Source organism: Alosa sapidissima, chromosome 3 (assembly GCF_018492685.1).
Source record: "Alosa sapidissima isolate fAloSap1 chromosome 3, fAloSap1.pri, whole genome shotgun sequence".
NCBI classification, from domain to species: Eukaryota; Metazoa; Chordata; class Actinopteri; order Clupeiformes; family Clupeidae; genus Alosa; species Alosa sapidissima.
The window spans coordinates 17,043,782-17,066,327 of NC_055959.1; the positions used below are offsets into that span (position 1 = coordinate 17,043,782).

Genomic DNA, 22,546 nt, shown 5'->3' on the forward strand with positions numbered 1-22,546 from the left:
AATTCAAATAAATCTCTAAGATTTTATTGCATTCAGTTTACACACAAACTGGAGCTGTAGATTTGAATTTTAACAGGGATTTGGGGGACGGCTGTCTATAACTTTCCACTTGAAGTGGAAGGCATTTTGGAGTGACAGACAGAAGACAAGTGCATATTTATACAGTTATAAATAAAACAAATAATAAGTAAATACATACAAGTAAAACAAGAGTAATGAAACAACAAAATAGATGAGTACATCAGTCAGAAACCAAGAGCTGACCGCTGTGCATATGAGAGAGAAATAAAACAACTATAAGTTACACCACTCATACCAGACAACAAATAAATTAAAATTTCTCATTTAAAATACATAAATAATAACAATATCAACAATAACCTTTAGAGACTGAGATTCAGTGTTACTGAATGAAATCCAAACAGTACATCATGGGCGTAGCCCAAGGTGAACAAGCCATTAAATCTTTCCTCAGTATTAAAGTAATGTTGCAGACCAAAAACAACCTAGGGACTATTTTTAGAAGCTAACAAGTTGAAAATGTAGTTTGATAGCATAATTTATCGGCGGTCATATAATGATTGTCAAAGTTTTTTTTTTTTTTTTTTCCCGTCATCTACTTCCTGAATTTTTGGTCAACGATACCCGGGACACCGAAACACCGGTGCACATGAAATTTGGTGGGTACGTAGCCCCACTTGACTTTTACGGAAAAATTTTGTTTCGTCCCCGGGGGCCACTCCCCCCCCATGCTGGGCCCCCCGAACCGCAAAAAAAGCAGTTTTTCCTAAATAACTACCTGAACCGTGGCACTGAGGATGAAGAACCTTTTATGGTATGTTGGTCTCAAGGGCCCACATCAACCTGGCCCATAATCACTCATTTGTAATTTGCACCCCCCCGGTAAAAAATGAAAATGCAATATTATTCTGCTTTAATCGCCCCTATCTTCAGTTAAGATGTTCAGAACTGCACCAAATTGTATGTGTATGATTGACCTGGCATTCTCTGGGGGTATGCCAAGTTTCGTAGAATTTCATCCATGGGGGGGGGTCTAAAAAAAATTAGGTTATGTGTACATTTAGTGACTGTACACTCATTGGCCTGTAGATGGCGGTGCACACATATACACATGCACACACACACACACAGGCACCCACATACTATTGGTATTAGAGCGGCCGATACATAATTACAAATTCAGTAGGATTAAAAGAAAGCCAAATATTCATCATCATCATGGCTGCATTTCCAGTATTGGCGATAAGTAGTCGTTTGTCCACTAGATGGCGCATCGTTGCAGTGAGACGTAATTTTGTTGGAAGTTAAAAGTGGGTTGGAAAAACAATGGACGCTTCCTACAAGGACTGTAGTTTACCGCAGAGAACGTCTAATAAGGATAGGACGATGTTCACATGAAATGTAATTCCCATTTCTTCTTGAAGCCGATATAAATCTGAGTATGTTTATCGGACATGCTTGGTTTTTACTGCAGGTACGTTAATCTTATAATATCAATAAGGACCTAGGTAATACCGTTAGCGTTGGTTGAGTGATGGAGGCCAATTTGATTGATTGCATTTGTAGAAAACTATAAATGCTGTTATACCAAGCAAATTGATAGCAGCACTGTAATTGTATCTTTCGACTGTCATTTGTTGCACGTGCTACAAAAATCATTCTGTGCAATGGAAGATTTACCAACACCGGTCTGATACAGTTTTGCCTATACATGCGTGAGACTGAGATGCCTGTTTATTTGTTTTAAGTGTGTGCAGGGTGTGAGAGGGGAATCGATGTGCTTTGATTCCAACTTGGTGGTTGTAGTCTGTGAAATTAAAAAGCACGTGTGTGCAAGGGCGCGGGAAGGGGGGTGCTGAGGGTGCTGCAGCACCCCCTGCTGGCAGGAGATAGATTTTTAAAAAATATTATGTACATGTTTAAATAATTACTAATTCGCTGTCTGACATTATTTATATTTTTGTATGTGAAATGATGAGTCAAGGGAGCCAAGCTCCCATAGAGTGAGGACTGGCTCCCATGAAAGCAACAAAGTCAAAAATCTGAGGGGGTCTCTGATATCTGAAGGTGTCTGGCATTGTAATTTAATCTTAAACAACCGCTCATTATCTATCCCTGTTCGATCTCTTACCATTACAGACGTGAAATTAAAATTTAGGCTACTACGGGACGTAGACCTACCCTACGCTCTTGAACGCAGCATGATGACACTTCACCACCACACCACTAGACTATATGACCAAACCGCATACGATCGATTTGACAGCACTCGTCTGAAGTCTGAAGAAGTTACCCTGCTTTGATGAGAATGTTTTGTGTATTTACATAGGCGTTTATTGGGCTAGCCTACATGGGTTGATACGTGCAGAAAAGTCCTGTTTGCTGTTGAACTTGAATATCGTGTATCGTCTCATGGACTGAGTGTATCATCACACCCCCTACCAATTTGGTGTTAATGCAAACGACAAACGATGCTCAAAACTCCACCTATAAATGTCATTATGCTCTCAAACAACATTTTGAACCTGTTAGCCTCTGAATAGACCCTAGGTTGTTTTTTCTCTGGAACATTCCTTTAAAGGGTGGATAAGGAACTGATAAGGAGACTGAAAAGAATATCAAATGGATGACAGTTGCTTGACAGTTGCACATGCTTATAATAGGTCAGTAACCTGAACTGAACTCTCCTCTATACTCATGCCAATCACACTTTATATCACATACATAATTACAAATCATGTGTATACTGGCATACGAAAAACAGATTATTATGTGCCATGGCATGCTCTCAACATTGTGCGTTGAAGTTAATGGAATGTCTAACCTGATTTAGGCACCTGGCCTCTGGGTGTTCAGGGAGTTTTCCCAATCAGTTGTCATTATGACTAGATAAGACTTCAGGGAAGACTGCAACTAGGGGGCATTTTATTAAAACAATAACAGGGGTGATTGAGGAAACAAAATGGTTTGATACAGCAGAATCCAGTAAAATGAAAATAGCAGTGACTGCATGGGACACAGAGTCACGGCAATGGTCACTATGCTACATTTGTAATTTGTCAAAAATTTGTTTTTACACTTGTAAAGCACTAATAAAACACACGTCCCATGAAACTAAAACAGTTTCTGCCCAGTCCAATTATCTACCTGAAAAGACCACCACTTGGGAATGGTGAAGGGGTGCAGTAAAGTGTGGGGAAATGCTGTAAAAATGTTGTGACGATGCCATCGGCGATGGTCCAGGGGTTGGCGGACTCATGGTAGGTCACATGGAGGGATGGTGTGTCTCCGGTCATAAGCAGTGTCGTCACTCTCCTCCCCGTCACTGCATTCGTCAAGTCCCCTCTCTCTCTCCTCGTCCTCCTCAGTCTCACTTTCTCGCTCCCTCTCTCTTCCTCGCAGTCGCTCCCTCTCTCGGTCTCGCTCCCTCTCTCTATAGGCACGTGGGAGGGTAGGAATCTGAGAAATCCAAAGTGATGAGAAGGCTTAGATGGGATGCAATTCAGTTACAAACAGTTAGACTACAAGGCTAAAAGCCATATTAAATAAATGGTAAGAAGATCACAAAGAATACATAATAAAATTAGCAAACTAACCAAATACTTTTAAGGCAGCAAAGAAAACAATGTAGCCCCCAAAATACCCCACAGACCTACTTAGAAATTGAGGCATAACTTCAAAAAACTCCAAAGAGGCTTAAAAAAACAGCAACCTGAGTAACCAGACACAACTCAGAATCATTAGAGGAAAGAATAACTTGAGGCCCAAATGTCAACAAATGTTCCTATTCCCAAAATATTTGATTCACAGATGTTTGAAATCTTAGAGACTCTTTCCACTCCTGTTTAGTTTGGTTGAAAAATGACTTTGCCCCCAATTGCTTTTTTTCATGAATGAGAAGCACAAAATGAACAGGAAAAAATAGATGTACAGTATGTGAAAGATAACCCTAAGTATCTAGGTAAGAGATTTATTTTGTGCCTCAATAAAGAAAATGTCCCCTGTTACATGTTAACTACTTTAACCCCGATTCCGGTTATCAAGAGTGCACAAGCTTTTTTCTCAGTCACCCTTCCCCAACATGGTGCAGCCATCTCAAGTTAATTAATTGTCAGTAAGGACAGATAGTGGTAGCCATTCAGATGAAAACAAAGACGGACAAAAACAACCTACCCTACTCATACCCTGAAGAAAACATAATGTCACTTCATACCCTTACCTGGTTTTCATGAGTAGGTAGGGCGGTGTACCCAGGCTCAGTGCGTCGCAGCAGACGTGGAGAGTGGGTGCGGAAAGGCCTGGGTGAGTGGGACTGGACCGAGCGTGGCGATGATGAGCGGACGGGCCGCGGCGATGGCGAGCGCGGGGAGGGCGAGCGCACCGACAGAGGCGAGTGCGTCACGGAATGGGACTGGGCCAGCGAGTGCGAGGTTGTGTGGTTCAGTTTGGGTGGACGGGGGGAGCGTGGTGGCAGTTCGGGAGGCTTCAGTGGTTCCATCAGGTCTATCTCGGTCAGGAGGGGCGGAGGTGGAATGAACTCCTCCTCCTCTTCCCCCTCAAGAGCAGCAAGGGCCTCTGCGTCATATTCCGCCAGCTCAGCATGAGAGAGGTAGTCCACAATGCCTGCTCCAAAGGAGTCACCTACCACATTGATGGAAGTGCGCATGCGGTCCCTGAGCCAAATGAAATAGACATCATTTTACTCAATCAATGTATGTCTGATAGTGCATAAACATAAAATCAATGTATGTCTGATAGTGCATAAACATAATGCAGATATCAAATCTGTGTAAACCAGTTGCTGTAATAATATATCTTACAGAGAAACAATTCTGTCTCTTACAGAGAAACAATTCTGTAACAATCATTTATAGAGGAGGTGTGCATATACAGCATGTGTGGTATTGTGCTTGATGCACTTACAGTAGCCAGTCCACAGCAATGAGAAGGCTGATGTCTTGGGTGGGGAGGCCAACAGCGGTCAAGATCAGCAGCATGGTCACAAGGCCAGCACTGGGTATGCTAGCTGCTCCAACACTGGCCAATGTTGCTGTCATACTGGGATGCAAAGAAAGAAAAAGGAAAGGAGAGGTTTTCAAATTTGGGGAAAGAGGATGGAGTCATGATGAAGTAAGAGAAAAAGAGCATAGAATGGTGAGAAAAGGAGGAAGGAGTGGAGATAAAACAGACAGGCAAATAGTAAATGATTTTGTTGCAGTCCACTGATTTAGTCACTGGTGACTTACTATTGGCTGTGAATTTGAGTCTGGTACTGCGCCACTGAGATGTGATAATGGGACGTGTTTCAACCAATACAGGGGGAAAATGCCTAGTCTGCACACATAGACCTATAGATAGACCTAACCCATCAAAGCAATGAAATGTGTGAATCCTGTAGGAAGAACAGCCATATGTGATAGCGAAATCTAAACATCTAGCTTCTCTAGCGTCAGCCTTTTTGTTGTAAACAAAATCAACCAAAGTGCGCTCAGGATGTGAATAACTAGGCACTGTTGCTAATCTGTCCATCATCGTATAAAGCCCATCCAAATGATTTGATTGGTGGGCAAAGCTCTCATACAGGCATAGAGGTCTAGTCTATACCGAATTTCCCAACCTCAAATGTTGGCAGGGTTAAATTCAGGCTGGCTTCCAGGCTAGGTTTGATGTGCATATTTCTGGCATAGTCCATATTTCTTCCCTGAAGTCTTTTTTAATCACACATTTTGTTTGTAGACTGGAAGAGAGAGAATGAAATATAACTCAAGCCGCAATCGGTGTAAGTTAAGAGAGTAAAACTATGTCCACCTAAACTGTGAAAAAGAAGTGTGTCATACTGTACATACATCTACCCTCAGAAACAGCAGGACTTAAAACACTAAAACAACAGAGAGGCAGTTACCAAGCTAAAGTATCTTCTGAAAATAGGAGTCCTCTAGTACAAAACCCATGAGTAAAGTTGACAAACCAAAGATACACTTCCCAAGTGAACATTTCCCCCTTAAAAGAGGGTTGAAGAAATAAGCATGCTATGACTCAGAAATCTGTTTATCATTTGAAGTAAATAGAAGTCTTGCAACTAGTATGACTTAATCTGTAATAGATTGTGTGTGTGTGAGAGAGAAAGAGAGAGAGAGTGAGTGTGTGTTTGTATGTGTTTACTGTAGAGTTGGAAGTGTGGTGTTTAGTGAAATTGTTTAAATTTGACAGTTGATGCAAATTTGGCATATTTTTCTAATACAAAGTCAATCTGCCACTGCCATCTATATACACTGCCCAAAGAAATGTAAGGATCACTTTGAAAACACATCATATCTCAATGGGAAAAAAACATCATGCTGGATATCTATACTGATATGGACTGGGTAAGTGTTAGGATGTGTTAGGAACAAAAGGATGCTACACTGTTTTTTGGAAATTAAAATTATCAACCTACAGAGGGCTGAATTCAAAGACCCCCAAAAAATCAAAGTGAAAAAATGATGCAGTAGGCTAGTCAATTTGGCCTAGATTTTCGTAGCTCATATGGCCCCCACATGCTTGATGACGGAGCATGCTCTTAATGACATGGCTGATGGTGTTATGGTGGATCTGCTCCCAGATGTGGCCATGGCCATCAGTGAGCTCCTGGACAATCTGTGGTGCAACCTGGTGGTGTTGGATGGACCAAAACATTATGTCCCAGAGGTATTCTATTGGAAGTCAGGGGAGTGTGTAGGGACAGTCAATGGTATCAATGCCTTCATCCTCCAGGAACTGCCTTGCCACATGTGGCCGGCCATTGTTGTGCAACAGGAGAAAGCCAGGGCCTACTGCACCAGTACAAAGTCAAACAATGGGTCTGAAAATGTAATCCTGATGCCTACTGTAAAAACAGTGAGAGTGCGGTTGTCTTGCCCATAGAGGTCTGTGCGTCCCTCCAAGGATATGCCTCCCCAGAACATCACTGACCCACCACCAAACCCGTCATGCTGAAAGACGTAGCAGGAAGCATAGCATTCTCCAAGACATCTCCAGACCCTTTCATGTTTGGCACATGAACTCAGGGTGACCCTGCTCTCATCTGTGAAAAGCATAGGGCGCCAGTGGCGGACCTGCCCATTTTGATCTCTATGGCAAATGCCAATTGAGCTCTGTGGTGCTGGGCAGTGAGCACAGGTCCCTTTAGAGGATCGTGCCTATGGGCCACCCTCATGAAGCCTGTTTCTGACAGTGTGGTAGAGTTCTTGCACAAAGGAGCAGATATTGGAGACTGAGTTGCCACCACCTGTAAAACCATTACTGTTTTGCTGTTAATTTCGCTGACACCAAAGCAGGTGAAACTGATTAACCACCTTTGTTACATAACTGGACAGTTCATTATCCCACAAGTTTGATTGACTTGATGCTATACTCCTATGAAACAGTGTTCCCTTAATTTTTTGAGCAGTGTTGTATAGTGGGGAAGGGATTGGGGGTGTACAAATACATACATATCAAACAAAGAGACAAACAGAGGAACTTTCTAGATTAAAAGTTTTACCTATTTTAACAACAACAACAAAAACACAATAGGAGGGCCTTCTCCATTCTATGAATTTACAAAACTGCCAGAAAATGAATCCCATTAAAGGCTTTGACGTGCAGGGCCTTACCTCACTGTTGCAATCTGCCCTGCGTCTAGATCGATGTCATTCATCTGGGCAATAAAGATGGCTGCCACAGCCTCATAGAGAGCAGTGCCATCCATGTTTATGGTGGCACCGATGGGTAGCACAAAGCGGGTCACGCGCTTGTCAATTTTCAGGTTCTCTTCCAGGCATCGGAATGTGACTGGCAGTGTCCCAGCGCTGAATGAGTGAGGCAGCAAGAGAGAAAGAGAGAGAAAGACCGAGTGAGAGAGAAAGAGAGAGTGACACATAAACAGAGAGAGCGTAATATACAATGGATAAGAGAGGTATAAAAGGAAAAATGACAGTAAGCTTAAGTAGATTATGACAACTTGGTTCATAAATACCACAGAAAATTAGCCTGGCTAACGATGGGGTCTGGGAACTAGACATTCATTTTCTCGTATTTGAAACGTGGTTTACGAATGCCCAGAGCCATTTATTGGGCGCTACGAATGTCTATCAAATGCGTCTGTACGTAGCTCATAACGGCTTCGGTGTGTCGTCATCGTCTTGCTGCCCTCCCTTTTCGCTTCAGGTCCCCTAACTGAGGCGAACATTTGCTCCATGGAATCCAGGCTGCCTAGCAGCGTGAATAAAATCGTGCGCGCGTAAGGCAGCATGGGAAAACCCAGGCTAACAGAAAATGTACAAAATACTCAATGAGGGACCCAGTATGTATGAGACTGGATCAGGTCCAAGGTAAGATCAGGTCATAATGCCATTATAGAAAAAAACCCAGATAGGATTATATTTATTCTGTAAATCCACAGCAACGTGCCAACATGACAGTTGGTTTAAAAATCTGGTGGACTAGTAGCCTGTGTGCCTCATTGCTGGGTACTTCAGTGTGACTGCGAATAATAGGGGATGGGCAGAAGGAAGGGAACGTCTGTCGAAGTTGATGTGGGGTACAGAAGAGGAAGGGCAATGGAGAAAGTGGACACCAAAACACATAGAGAACTACTATGTCCACAGCATAGACTGTAAAGAATAGAGTTCAGTACCTGCTGGCAGTTCCTAAGGCTGTTATCCACGCCTGGAAGATTCCTGAGTAGAAGTGGAAAGGGTTCTTCCTGGTTACCCCAAAGAAGATGAAGGGCAAAATTATACCACCATGGATGGTAAGGCCAACCATGACTGTTACCATGTACATGCCCAACTGCCTAGCAACCACCTCCAAGTCTCCAATAGCTGCAATCTTCCCACAGATGAGGGAGGCAATACCCACAGGGGAGTACCTGAGAAGAGAAGAAAAGCAACAATAGACCTTTGGCCCTTGCCTTAAAGGACCAGTATGTACTGTAGGAACTAACGGAAAATAAATTGTAGCCATTCCAAAATATATCACCATATGTCTTCAGAGAGTAAGGAAACACGATGAATTGAAGTAATGGCTCATTTGACAACATTACTATAACCCGTAAAACCCGTAAAAAAATTAGTTGCGGGGCGGAATCTCTTGGAATTTTCGTTTATGTTTTGAACGATTTAATTCTAGAATAGCATATTAATAATGGGCTGGTGCGTTTTCCTATTTGGGTTGCCAGATTAGCAAAGGCCAACTGTTAACAGCTGTCAGTTGTAGTCATGGACGAGTAGCCTATGAGGCAAGCAAATTTCCAAAATTAAAACAAGAAACCAATTAAGTCAAACAAAGAATATCAAGTCTGATGCAGAGCTGGCCATATTTCTCCACAACAAGTAGGCTAGGCTAAACTTCATCTGCATCGACAACTTCAGCTAAATGTTACGTTGGTTAGAGTATTTTTGTTTTCACTGTTTCCGTAATGTGTAGCTGGGTCATGGTTGGAGAAGCGTTAAAGCAGCTGCAGGTCAACTAACGTTAGCTAAGTCTTCATTACATCTGGCAACCCAGAAGAGGTGTACCGCGTCTAGGTAGTCTTGAGAATGTTCACCAGTGTTTTGATTTTGGCCTACAGAATATTCGGTAACAATCCTACAAACGGCTCCTTTACGGAGAATTCCAGCGATTTTTACATAGGTCTCTGTTTTTCGAGGTCACCAAGTACTGTCGGTACGTTAAAAAAGAAAAAATTCGGTTTTATCTAGCTTGAGTTGCTGCAGCCAACAGCTAGAACTGCAGGCAGCTACATTGCTACATTCTGGGGGCATGAACACGGGGAGTCATGAACACGGGGACTTATGAACGGGAGTTATGAACACAGGGACTCATGAACACAAGGACTTATGAACGGGAGTCATGAACACAGGGAGTCATGAACACAGGGACTTATGAACGGGAGTCATGAACACGGGGACTTATGAACGGGAGTTATGAACACGTGGACTCATGAACACGGGGACTTATGAACGGGAGTTATAAACACGGGGACTCATGAACACGGGGACTTATGAACGGGAGTCATGAACACGGGGACTCGTGAACACGGGGACTTATGAACGGGAGTCATAAACACGGGGACTCATGAACACGGGGACTTATGAACGGGAGTCATGAACACGGGGACTCATGAACACGGGGACTTATGAATGGGAGTCATGAACACGGGGACTTTTGAACGGGAGTCATGAACACGGGGAGTCATGAACACGGGGACTTTTGAACGGGAGTCATGAACATGCCCCCAGAGTATAGCACTGTAACTGCATGGCAACTCTAGCTTTTGGCTGCAGCGACAGTACTTGGTGACCTCGAGGAACAGAGATCGATGTGCATGTTATCTTGTCCTCTTTGTTCTCTGTCCTCAGACTTTGCAACTACACAAAAGAATGAATATTTTTAAACGTTTGCCGGAAATACATAATTTGCACGTTATTTCACAATCGAAGAGGATGTGTGCCCTTTTAGGGAATATTCACACTGTCTAGGTTGCAGAAATGGATGCATTTGGTGTGCTGGTATGTGAGCTCTATGGTACCAGTGTGATGATTAACTGTCGGAAACAAGTACAGAGTTCATGGGAATTGTGCTGACTGGACAGTCAGTGTGACAGTTAGGCTTTCTCTCAGGAGTGGGGGGGTTGAGAGCAACAGCAGGGAAATAAAACAGGCGCACGCTGTGGAAAATATTTCCATCGAAGTAAGTGTGCCATTCCATAGTGCGAAGGTCCATTCCACCTTCTCCCCCACCCCCTCCAACCCATCACATTTTACACCCATCTGCATCGCTTGTACTTCTTCATTTCATAGAATCACTTGCCCTTTCTTGACTCCTCTGCTCAACTTCTCCTTACGTCAGTTCCTCTGGCTCTCTGCCACTGTGACTTTGTATATTTTTCCCCAGAATGAATTACTCTATTCCCTTTGCTTGACTCACATACTTTCTCAAAGTCCTCAGTCTTACATTTCATAAGGAGATTTATAGTTATATGGAAACACCCACATGTGTGCAGGCACTTGCATACAAACACACTGTTTCACTGGTTGAATCTCAATGTCCACCCTCACGGACTCACAGACTTTGATGCGCATTCCTGCTAACTTTGTGAAGGCTTAAAGCTGTTCCCATTAACACTGAAATGCATGAGGGTTCGCTTGCACCCTTTCTCTGCCCTTTCCGTAAGTCGGCATCTATGCAGGAAATTACCAACAATTCATAGTGTTGTGATGTGAAACACGGGGTTACCCAAAGGGAGATTGGTAAACATCAGTAAACAACTGCCATAAAATAGAATCAGAAACTTGTTTACAACACGTCCCATTCCTGTTATTAGCATTTTGAACCCTTACAGCCTCTTAAATCACTTATCAACCAATGTCAGTTAAGTCTTATAGGGAGGACATTGAGATTCAGCCACTGACTCTCTCACTCACAGATACTGACCACATGATCATGGAGACCATCTTCATGATGATCTCATTCAGGATGTTGAAGAATTCGGCCATGAGCTTCCCCCTCTCTCCCATTTTCCCCATGCATATTCCAAATGTTATGAAGAACCCAATCAAACCTAGGGTAGCACATACAAATAGTGAAATTAATGTTCCTTTTACCCCGATTTCCTTCAAGCCTACAGAGATGTGCACTGTTGTGTTATGTTGTGTGAGAGAAGGCTATGAACCAGCATGCACATTCCTGGCTTTCTTCATGCTGACTTATTTTATCTGCTGTGGGTGTACTTATTTCTGTTCTTGCGCTTTATAAACAAAGGCTCTGTCATTACACACATAGTCCACTACATTTTATTTATATAACACGTTCCAAGCAGTGAGTGTAAAGTGCTTTTCAGAGAGAATAATGAAATAAACAATAGATGTGAGTTGAAAAAAGGAACTGAATTCCATTGAACCCTTACCTAGTACATTCATTCCCCATTTGAACTCTAGTTTCTTCTTGTTGACAAAGATAGGTTCTGTTTGATTCTGGACAGGAACAGCAACTCTCTTCAGCACGGTCTGGACCTGGAGGGGCAGACAAAATGGTGGAGAAATAGATAGATATACAGATGGATTAAAATGTGTGATACATAAAAAAAAAAGCGAGAATTCACGTAATCACTGATATTTCTTGCATATCATCCTTGGGCAAATCTTTACAGAATAGCCCCAGTACAGACCTTCAAGACAGCTGCCACGCTAAACCAACACAGATATAAAGAGATTACTGCCAACAGAAGGTCTGACCCTCACTCAGTCTTATGTTCCCACACACGCATACCCTAACACGCACACGCTCACACAGCCACACACACACACACACATTTAGAGACACAAGCCTGCATACTTACCCAGTCACAAAGCACGCAGACTATTACATGCAGATCTACATGTGTAGCTACTTATGTATTATTTCTGTATCATATGCAGAGACTGGGCTCGAGTGAGAAGGGTTTGGTTGCATCCAGGACAAGGCTGCATCCGCGCTGTCTACTGATTGAGTGCTGGATTAGGCCATGCTTTATAAATGACCAGCTCACTGGGGTTTATCAGGAGATGCCCCACAAGACTGGCTATGCCTTCTGCCCAGGGCACAGAAGCCAGCAGTCACATGATCCTCAACAAAAACACACACACACACACACACACACACACACACACAAAGTCAAACCAACTCCCACTGAGTGTATCAAGTCATCACTTTACCTCCCACGGAGTCCATGGCTCTTTTTTGTCTGCTTAATGGTAATGCTTGAACTTGAGCTGTTGCTCACAATAAAGGCCTCAGCTGATTTGTAAGAGCCAAACAAACATTACGTAACGTGCCACATAGATGGGTTTATTGACCCCTTTGTCCTTATCCATATCTTGAGAAATCCACTTTAATATTGAATCCCTTGTCCCTAATCCAAACACCACCACACCATAATACCAATACAATAAGTGCCACAGTACAGTAACAATGACTAAAGGTTGAAGAATGCTATTAAAAACCGTCTCCTTAATTCCAAATGGAGACACCGAGTTGATCCAATGTAGTTAGAGCAGGTAAAACTTGAGGCTGGCTTGCGAAATAATAGTGTCTTTATTCTGGATGTTACAGCAGAGATATTGACAGCTCTGCTCCATGCACAGCACAGCACAACGTTGCAAAGTGAAGCCAAGACAATGATCATAGGTCTAGAACACTTACGGTTAGATATAATGACCTATTTTATACAGTCTATGATAATGACAGAATATACATTTATGTCTGGGGTCAGATTGGGGGGGGGGGGGGAGAGCAATTACTTAGGTTTGCCGTTCTGTCTGCTTACAATAAACATTCTGTCTCTCAAATATATACAAGGGTATATACAACTTGCTGACCTACCAAAAAGATCAGTAATAATATGTTTCAAGCAAGGTATCACCATTTCCAATACAATTAAAACTATTGGTAACACTTTACTTGACGGGTGAGTTCATAACTCATTCATAGCAGCTGTCATAAACTGCACATAAAGCATTCATGACTGTTTCATGAAACATGACTCAACATTCATACCAAAACTTTCATGAATGTGGAAGACAGAATGACGACAACTTGTCAAAATAAAAGTCCAACAATCGCAAAGCAGCATTGCCGTTTTTGATTCAAACCTTTTACCTGATCATGTCACATCTGAGTCAATGGGCTACTCCAGTTAACCTGACAATAGCCAGATGAATGTCGTTCCGCTTAGCTCCGCCTAGCTTCACTCACATCCATCTGGGACCTCTTCCATTGAGAGTGATTTCTGCAACCGACTTTATGGTTCAGCCAATCAGGACGCAGGGCGGGAGTTTCATAGATGTGACATAGCGTAGAAGCGACTGTGAGACTTTTATCAGCGTCACGGGTTGGCTTCGATGTGAGTGGTTGAAGTAGCACGTCAATAGATGACGGACAAGTGGCTTATTCAATCATATGCAAGCATTTTTTGATTAGGCCCAGCCTTCTGAAGCAACACTTCAATGGATCGGTTCCAGATGGATGAGTGGAGCTAGGCGGAGCGAAATTCATCTGGCTATTGTCAGGTTATACTCCAGTGCCAAAAAGACAGAACATGGTCAAGCAAATAATTTTTGTTTCATAAAAATGTATTTGTATTATGATGTAGGCCTATCCTTTGCAGATGATTTCTTATCTTTGGAATGTCCAACCGTTTCTGTGTCATGAGCCCTCTCACTCCACCGGGTTACCACCTTAATTGGTTTCCATTATCTTCCACTCTGCTCACCACTCTCTCTACTCAGCCTAACTAGCTCCACCTGTCCCTGCTCTGCTCTGCTCTAATTACTCTGCCAGCTGCGCTGCATTACCCACTAACCTCTCCCAGTATTTAAAGCCCTGTCTTTCAGCTCTCCTTTGTCAGATCGTCTGCAAAGCTCACACCCGGAACCTGTTTGCTCGCGCTTCTGGCTCACTCTTGTTTTGTGACCCCGGACCTGCCTGAATCTTGGATACTCTTCTGCCCCAGAAAACCAGACCTGCTTTCTGCCTTGCTACTACGAATTTGGATTTCCCTTGAACTGTACTTCTGCCTTGTTTCATCCGCCCTGTTGTGTCTGTGTTCCCCCCCCAGGACTTCCGGACCACCCACCACCGGCGTCATAGGACGCATCGCTGCCACTGGGTGGGACACAGACACAGCACATTGGACGGAACCCCTGTATCCCTGTTATTCCCAGTAACCCCTGGAGCCTTCACTCACTCCCTACTTCCCTTTTCCCTTAAGTTTAATAAACTTTCTGGTGTGACGCAATTGTGGTCCTCTGGTCGTCTGTCTGAACCGTGACAGTACGATCTGACCCTCATGGACTCAGCGCACACTTCCCCCGACATGGAAACCGACGAACCTGAGCAACCCACCGCCATGCAACGCCTGGAACACACTGAGAGAGGGCTAGCCCGCATGAGCGGCGACATCACCTCCCTGCTTCAGGTCGGCCACCAACAGCATCAGCAGTTCCAGCAGCACCAGCAGCAACTCGCCATGATCATCCAACTCCTCCCCAACCTTACCCCAGCCACTCCGCCCACCAGCCCTGCCCCCGAGTTACCTGCCCCGGTCATTGCAGCCGCTGCTCCGGAACCCAAGATTGGAGACCCCGAGCGGTTCAACGGCGATTCAACCCAGGTCCGGCCATTCCTGACTAGCTGCCGACTTCAGTTCTCCTTGCAGCCAAGGACCTTCGCCACTGAAGGGGCTAAAGTTGGGTATGCCATCACTCACCTGACGGGCCGAGCTCGACTCTGGGGAACAGCAGAGTTCGAACGTCAAACCCCCGCATGTGCAACCTTCAACCTGTTTGCTGAGGAGATGCTGAAGGTGTTTGACCTGGATTCACCAACCGCAGAGGCGTCTCGTGAACTGTTCAGTATTCGACAAGGCAGACGTACAGTCGCAGACCATTCCATCGACTTCCGAACCCTGGCAAGACGAAGTTCTTGGAACACACCATCGTTGGTGGACGCGTTCTTCCATAGCTTGGCCGACTATATCAAGGACGAGTTGGTCTCCCATGAACTGCCTTCCACTCTTGATGAAGCCATCGCACTGACTGTCCGGATCGACAGAAGGATACAGACCCGTCGTCGTGAGAGGGGGCGCCAAGGTCCACCAACTACCGGCATTCGGAGAGATCCGACGGGGCTCCTGTCATCTACTGCCACTCACCCAAGTCAGCTTGACCAGTCTGAGCCCATGGAGATTGGGCGAGCCTCTCTCACTCCTGCAGAGCGCCAGCGCCGCTTCACCTCAAACCTCTGCCTCTATTGTGGAGGTGATGGACATCGTGTGGTAACCTGCCCTTTTAAAAGCCGAAGCTCACCGGGCATAGGGGGAGTCCGGTTGAGCTCAATGACCATCCAGTCCTCCGACCGCAAACCCCTGCTGCAAGTTCACCTCCGCCTCTCTGACTCAACTCACACCCTGGCTGCTCTGGTGGATTCTGGCGCCGAAGCCAACATAATGGACATCAAACTGGCACGCCAACTGGGACTGGAGAACCACCGTTTGACACCTCCTATTCCTGCCCGGGCACTGGACGGACACTTACTCGGATCGGTCACTCATGTCACAGCCCCGGTCTCGATGGGTCTGTCCGGAAACCATCAAGAAACTATCCAGTTTCACCTGCTCCCCTCTCCAGGCCAACCCCTCATCCTGGGTTACCCATGGCTCCGCCGGCACAACCCTCAGCTCAACTGGGTGACCGGGGTGATCAGGGAGTGGGGGGAGGACTGCCACCGAACCTGCCTGCTTGCTGCCGCACTACCCCCTCGGCCAGTACCCACTAACTCCGCTCCTGACCTCTCCAATGTCCCAGAATGCTACCATGGTCTCAGAGAAGTGTTTAACAAAGCAAGAGCCACATCTCTGCCCCCTCACCGACCGTACGACTGTGCCATCGACCTCCTCCCTGGAACAGCCCCTCCAAAGGGCCGTCTTTATTCGTTGTCTGCTCCTGAAAGAAAGTCCATGGAGGACTACATCAACGACTCTCTGTCCGCAGGATTAATCCGTCCATCTTCATCTCCTGCTGGTGCTGGCTTCTTCTTTGTGGGGAAGAAGGACGGATCTCTTCGCCCCTGCATCGACTACAGGGGACTCAACGACATCACAGTGAAAAACCGTTACCCTCTGCCTCTGCTCACCTCTGCCTTTGAGTTGCTCCAGGGAGCCACTGTTTTTACCAAGTTGGATCTCAGAAACGCTTACCACCTAGTGCGGATCCGGGAGGGAGATGAATGGAAAACCGCATTCAATACACCAACAGGCCACTACGAGTATCTGGTTATGCCTTTTGGCCTCACCAATGCTCCTGCTGTGTTCCAGGCTCTAGTGAATGATGTGCTGCGGGACATGTTAAACAAGTTTGTCTTCGTTTACCTGGATGACATCTTAATCTACTCCAGAAACCTGTCTGAACACACCCGCCATGTCCAGCAAGTCCTTCATCGTCTCCTGGAGAATTCCCTCTACGCCAAGGCAGAGAAATGTGAGTTTCACGTCAAGACAGTGGCCTTCCTGGGGTACATAGTGGCAGAGGGAAGTATCCAAATGGATCCTGCCAAAATATCAGCAGTCACTTCATGGCCAGTTCCGGAGAACAGAAAGAAGCTGCAACAGTTTCTGGGGTTTGCTAACTTCTATAGAAAGTTTATCCGGAACTACAGTACCATTGCTGCCCCTCTCACTGCTCTAACCAGCACCAAGCAACCCTTCACCTGGACCCCAGCAGCCGACAAAGCCTTCAGTACCCTCAAGGTAAGGTTCACCTCCGCTCCCATCCTCCAGATGCCTGATGTGGACCGGCAATTCATTGTGGAGGTGGACGCCTCGGATGTGGGAGTTGGTGCTGTGATTTCTCAGTGGGCTGCGGAGGATAGGAAGCTACATCCCTGTGCCTTTTTCTCACGTCGGTTGTCCCCCTCTGAGTGCAATTACGACATAGGGAACCGAGAGCTGCTGGCTGTGAAGCTTGCCTTGGAGGAGTGGCGTCACTGGCTGGAGGGGTCCACCATTCCATTTCTCGTTTGGACCGATCATAAGAACTTGGAGTACATCCGCACGGCCAAACGGTTGAACTCCAGGCAGTCCCGCTGGGCCCTGTTCTTCACCAGGTTTAATTTCACTCTGTCATACCGGCCTGGATCACGCAACACCAAGCCAGACGCCCTCTCCCGTCAATTCCAGAAGGATGACACCCCCTCCAAGGATCCTGTGTCGATTCTGCCAAGTCCCTGCATCGTAGCAGCTCTGACCTGGGCTGTTGAGGAACAGGTGCTGGAAGCTCTCCGTAACCAGCCAGGTCCCAGCGCTTGCCCAGCTGACCGCCTGTTTGTCCCCGAAAACCTGAGGTCCCAGGTCATTCAGTGGGGACATGACTCCCGCCTAGCTTGTCACCCTGGCTCCACCCGCACTTACAACCTGCTCGCCCAGAGGTTCTGGTGGCCCTCTCTGAGAAGGGATGTACGGGAATTCGTCCAAGCCTGCCCCATCTGCAACCAACACAAGTCGTCCTGCCAGCCCCCAGCCGGATTGCTGCAGCCCCTGCCTGTGCCCAGACGTCCCTGGTCTCACATCGCCCTTGACTTTGTCACGGGGCTGCCCCCTTCAAGTGGCATGACCGTCATTCTGACCATAGTTGACCGATTCAGCAAGATGGCACACTTCGTTCCCCTCCCCAAGCTCCCAACCGCCAAGGAGACCGCCCAGGTGGTCCTGGAACACGTCTTCCGGATCCACGGACTGCCAAGGGATGTAGTTTCTGACCGTGGCCCACAATTCTCCTCCGCCTTTTGGAAGGAGTTCTGTCACCTGCTGGGAGCCACAGTCAGTCTGACTTCCGGATTCCATCCCCAATCCAATGGGCAGTCAGAGCGGGCAAATCAGGAGCTCGAGAAGGCACTGCGATGCATGACCTCACGCAACCCCCACTCCTGGTCGCAGCAATTGACATGGGTGGAGTACGCACACAATTCTCTGACCTGCTCTGCCATCGGTATGTCCCCCTTCCAATGTGTTTATGGATACCAGCCTCCTCTATTTGCCAGCCAGGAAGGGGAGGTTACTTGCCCATCTGCACTTGCTTTTGCCCGTCGATGTCGCCGCACCTGGTCACAAGCCCGAGCCACACTCCTCAGATCCGTTGCCAGCTACACTACCGGGGCCAACCGTCGGAGAATTCCTGCTCCCACCTACCATGTTGGTCAAAGGGTGTGGTTGTCATCGAAGAACCTGCCACTCAGGGTGGAGTCGCAAAAGCTGGCACCTCGGTTCCTTGGCCCATTCCCTATTGTAAGAGTGATTAGCCCAACTGCTGTCCGGCTCCAACTGCCTAATTCCATGAGGGTGCACCCCACTTTCCATGTGTCTAAGATTAAGCCCATTCATGAGAGTCCGCTGGTCCCTGCTGCGCCTTCTCCTCCTCCTCCACGGCTCGTCGATGGTGGTCTGGTTTACACCGTCCGCCGCCTGCTTCGGTCCAGACGGAGGGGTAGGGGTCTCCAGTACCTCATTGACTGGGAGGGCTATGGACCTGAGGAAAGGACCTGGGTCCCGGCTAGTCGGATTGTGGATCGGACTCTCATCACCGCCTTCCACCAACGGCATCCTGATCAACCTGCAATCCGTAGGGGCCGCCCCAGAGGGGTCCCTGACCGTCCTGCCCGCTCGGCTTCCTGTCCTGTGCCTGACCCTGTCTCGGGACCTGTCCCATCTCCCGACCACGACCCTCCGGCTTCCTCCGAGGATGAGGACGTTCACTCGGACCGTTCGGAGGAGTTCTAGCCCTCCTCCGGCTCCCCTCCTCCCGCCCGGCGTGGTGTTGCTCTTGGGACTTCTGGGGCCGTCCCTTGGGGGGGGGGTTCTGTCATGAGCCCTCTCACTCCACCGGGTTACCACCTTAATTGGTTTCCATTATCTTCCACTCTGCTCACCACTCTCTCTACTCAGCCTAACTAGCTCCACCTGTCCCTGCTCTGCTCTGCTCTAATTACTCTGCCAGCTGCGCTGCATTACCCACTAACCTCTCCCAGTATTTAAAGCCCTGTCTTTCAGCTCTCCTTTGTCAGATCGTCTGCAAAGCTCACACCCGGAACCTGTTTGCTCGCGCTTCTGGCTCACTCTTGTTTTGTGACCCCGGACCTGCCTGAATCTTGGATACTCTTCTGCCCCAGAAAACCAGACCTGCTTTCTGCCTTGCTACTACGAATTTGGATTTCCCTTGAACTGTACTTCTGCCTTGTTTCATCCGCCCTGTTGTGTCTGTGTTCCCCCCCCAGGACTTCCGGACCACCCACCACCGGCGTCATAGGACGCATCGCTGCCACTGGGTGGGACACAGACACAGCACATTGGACGGAACCCCTGTATCCCTGTTATTCCCAGTAACCCCTGGAGCCTTCACTCACTCCCTACTTCCCTTTTCCCTTAAGTTTAATAAACTTTCTGGTGTGACGCAATTGTGGTCCTCTGGTCGTCTGTCTGAACCGTGACATTCTGGTTACAAAAATACGGGTCAGCTGAATGTAGGCTAGGATTACGAATACTCACAAATACACAATTTGTATAGTATCATAACTTGTATTCATTAAATATTTACAAAGGCTGGAGAGAAAAACGGCAATGCTGCTTTGTGATTGTTGGACTTTTATTTTGACAAGTTGTCGTCGTTATGTCTATTCATGAAAGGTTTGGTATGAATGTTGAGTCATGCCTCATGAAACACTCATGAATGCTTTATGTGCAGTTTATGACAGCTGCTATGAATGTGTTATGAACTCACCCGTCAAGTAAAGTGTTACCAAACTATTTAATACTATATATTAGCATATTCAGCCAGCTGTCTCAACATTTTAAATACACCAAAATGCTAACCGATCAGCATTTATGGATATAACGCTATGCAGTGAAACTAACTGACAACTGCAACTGAATTTCATTTTTAGCATATCGGAGAGTGTCAGTAACAATATTGGATAGTGAAATCATAGTGGCAGCAATCTAAACACATAATCAATGGATCACCTGCTGGAAGCAAGCCTGCACCAGGTTCTCAGGGAAGAGATTGCGGATGAGGTCCAGGAAGGCATCCAGACTGTTGACTTCCTGGTTCTTGGGAGCCGAAACGGTTGTGGGTTCATTCCGGAGCTTAGGGTTACCCGGGTGAATACCCAGGACTAAGATAACCCCCAGGATGGCAGCGATTACAGTAGTGGACATGTAGTAGACCATGGCCCTTGTTCCCATCCTGCCACTGGAACGGGCATCTAAACCCGCCAAACCTGACAGATATAAAAAAGTACTTAACTTATTGAGTGTTGTGCGGAATATGTTTTTAATTCTGTTTACATCAAGGTATAGATGTTTTTCTAGTGTTGGTATTGACTTCAGGCAAATATATTTAATTTAGCAGAATCTATGGGCAGAATCTGTGGATTTATAGATGTTCGCACAACTTGCCAACTTGCTTGAAGTTCTACAGATGTAGCTAAATTATTGAGCATAGTGAGTGTTTTTTGTAAACACAGTGGGTGTGTTTGTTTACAAAGGCATCACTGGTGTTGTGTGTGCAGTGGACGTCTGACCTGTGATGAGACTGGATATGATGAGGGGGAGGATGAGCATCTTCAGCATCCTCATCAGGATGTCTCCGGGGAAGGACACCAGCATTAGCGTGTTGGGGTCCAAATCGGGCACATACCGGAGCATCATGCCACACAATGAGCCTGCTATTACACCTGCAGATCACAGACCGGGATGCCATTAACCCTCACGCTAGAAGATTGGGCAATTGCTGTGGCATAAGTTGCCCACTGTGAAAGATGAAATGTTTTACCTGAGGAAAAATGCCTAAGAAACTGAGACTACTGACTTCATTAATGAGTCAGGACAGAATACAGTAAATGTTGGGCTGGATACTAGTTACTGAAACCTGCCAATTACATTCAAACAGAGTTCAAACCGTTCACGGAACTGGTCAAAGGCTAGATTTAGTGTGTTGGAGACCCATGGTAGGAATACGACTTTTCTTTGCCAACCGTAGGCTATTAATCCAACAATACAACATATAATAAAATATTAAGAAATATTAAGAAAATATTAAATCGAAACAATGTCTTCTAGTGGACTGATGGCAATTATGGTATTAATTAGGTATGGTAGGCAATTGTTACCCCGTCTTGTATATGGGAACCTGCCTTAATTTGTCCTGCTATAAATAGAATCAATCCCGGGCATAATTTGGAGATTTATGGTAGGCCTAGCCTAGTGCTCAACTCCTCCTGCTCAACATGACATTAGCTGTTATGTTTATAGATAACAAACTCAACTAGCCTACTATCAACTCATTTTCACTAGCCTATAGTTAGAGTACAAGTCTATCAACGTTTTGTTCTAAGACATTTATTTCAAACATAATTTCAAGACACAAATTGGATACTTCAGTTACTTTGGTGCATAAATCCCAGAGAGTAGGCTACCACACCCCAGAGTGATGGGCCTAGCGTCCTTATGCGTTCAGTGTGGGGTATAAACAAGCTGAGAATTTAGCGGTGTCACGCCTGCCTGTCACAGACGTGGGGAGCTCTTTGAAACTTGGGATAATGTGATACAGTTACTACAGTAACAGTATTTTATTTTACTTCTTATGTATTTTTTTTTTTAATTTTATAAATGCTTTGTTTAAATGCTGTTGGAACAAATAGTTGATTATAAAGGCAACTTTCTGTTGCAATTTTCTGTGTGTTCTGGACTGGTAACTTGTTAAGCCAACACTTGTTAAGTTCTAACGTTGCATAAATATTAACTGCAAACACACAGTGGAGAGTTGATTTGGTTTATACCAGACAATGTAAGTAGGCCTAACTAGGCTATTAAATCATGTAGTCTATGTTTAGATCATAGGCATGATGAATAATTCATGGCTTCATAAAATATCAACATACCATGTTGCTTTTTTCTATTGGCCCACGTAGTGACCAG

The 22,546-nt window shown here is 45.8% G+C and overlaps 1 protein-coding gene across 1 annotated transcript in view; it reads right to left on the minus strand.

Annotated features, from left to right (window-relative positions):
* Positions 1-2,216: 2,216 nt before the first annotated feature.
* slc1a9 (solute carrier family 1 member 9) overlaps positions 2,217-22,546 on the minus strand; it is a 33,946-nt gene continuing 13,616 nt past the window's right edge. The window contains exons 3-11 of the mRNA XM_042086565.1: positions 21,151-21,303; positions 20,591-20,847; positions 11,951-12,056; positions 11,479-11,605; positions 8,678-8,911; positions 7,656-7,850; positions 4,945-5,079; positions 4,241-4,694; positions 2,217-3,480 (exon numbers count right to left, since the gene is read on the minus strand). Of these exons, the coding sequence (XP_041942499.1) occupies positions 3,277-3,480; positions 4,241-4,694; positions 4,945-5,079; positions 7,656-7,850; positions 8,678-8,911; positions 11,479-11,605; positions 11,951-12,056; positions 20,591-20,847; positions 21,151-21,303 (1,865 nt within the window). The 3' untranslated portion in view covers positions 2,217-3,276. The remainder of the gene's footprint in view (positions 3,481-4,240; positions 4,695-4,944; positions 5,080-7,655; positions 7,851-8,677; positions 8,912-11,478; positions 11,606-11,950; positions 12,057-20,590; positions 20,848-21,150; positions 21,304-22,546) is intronic.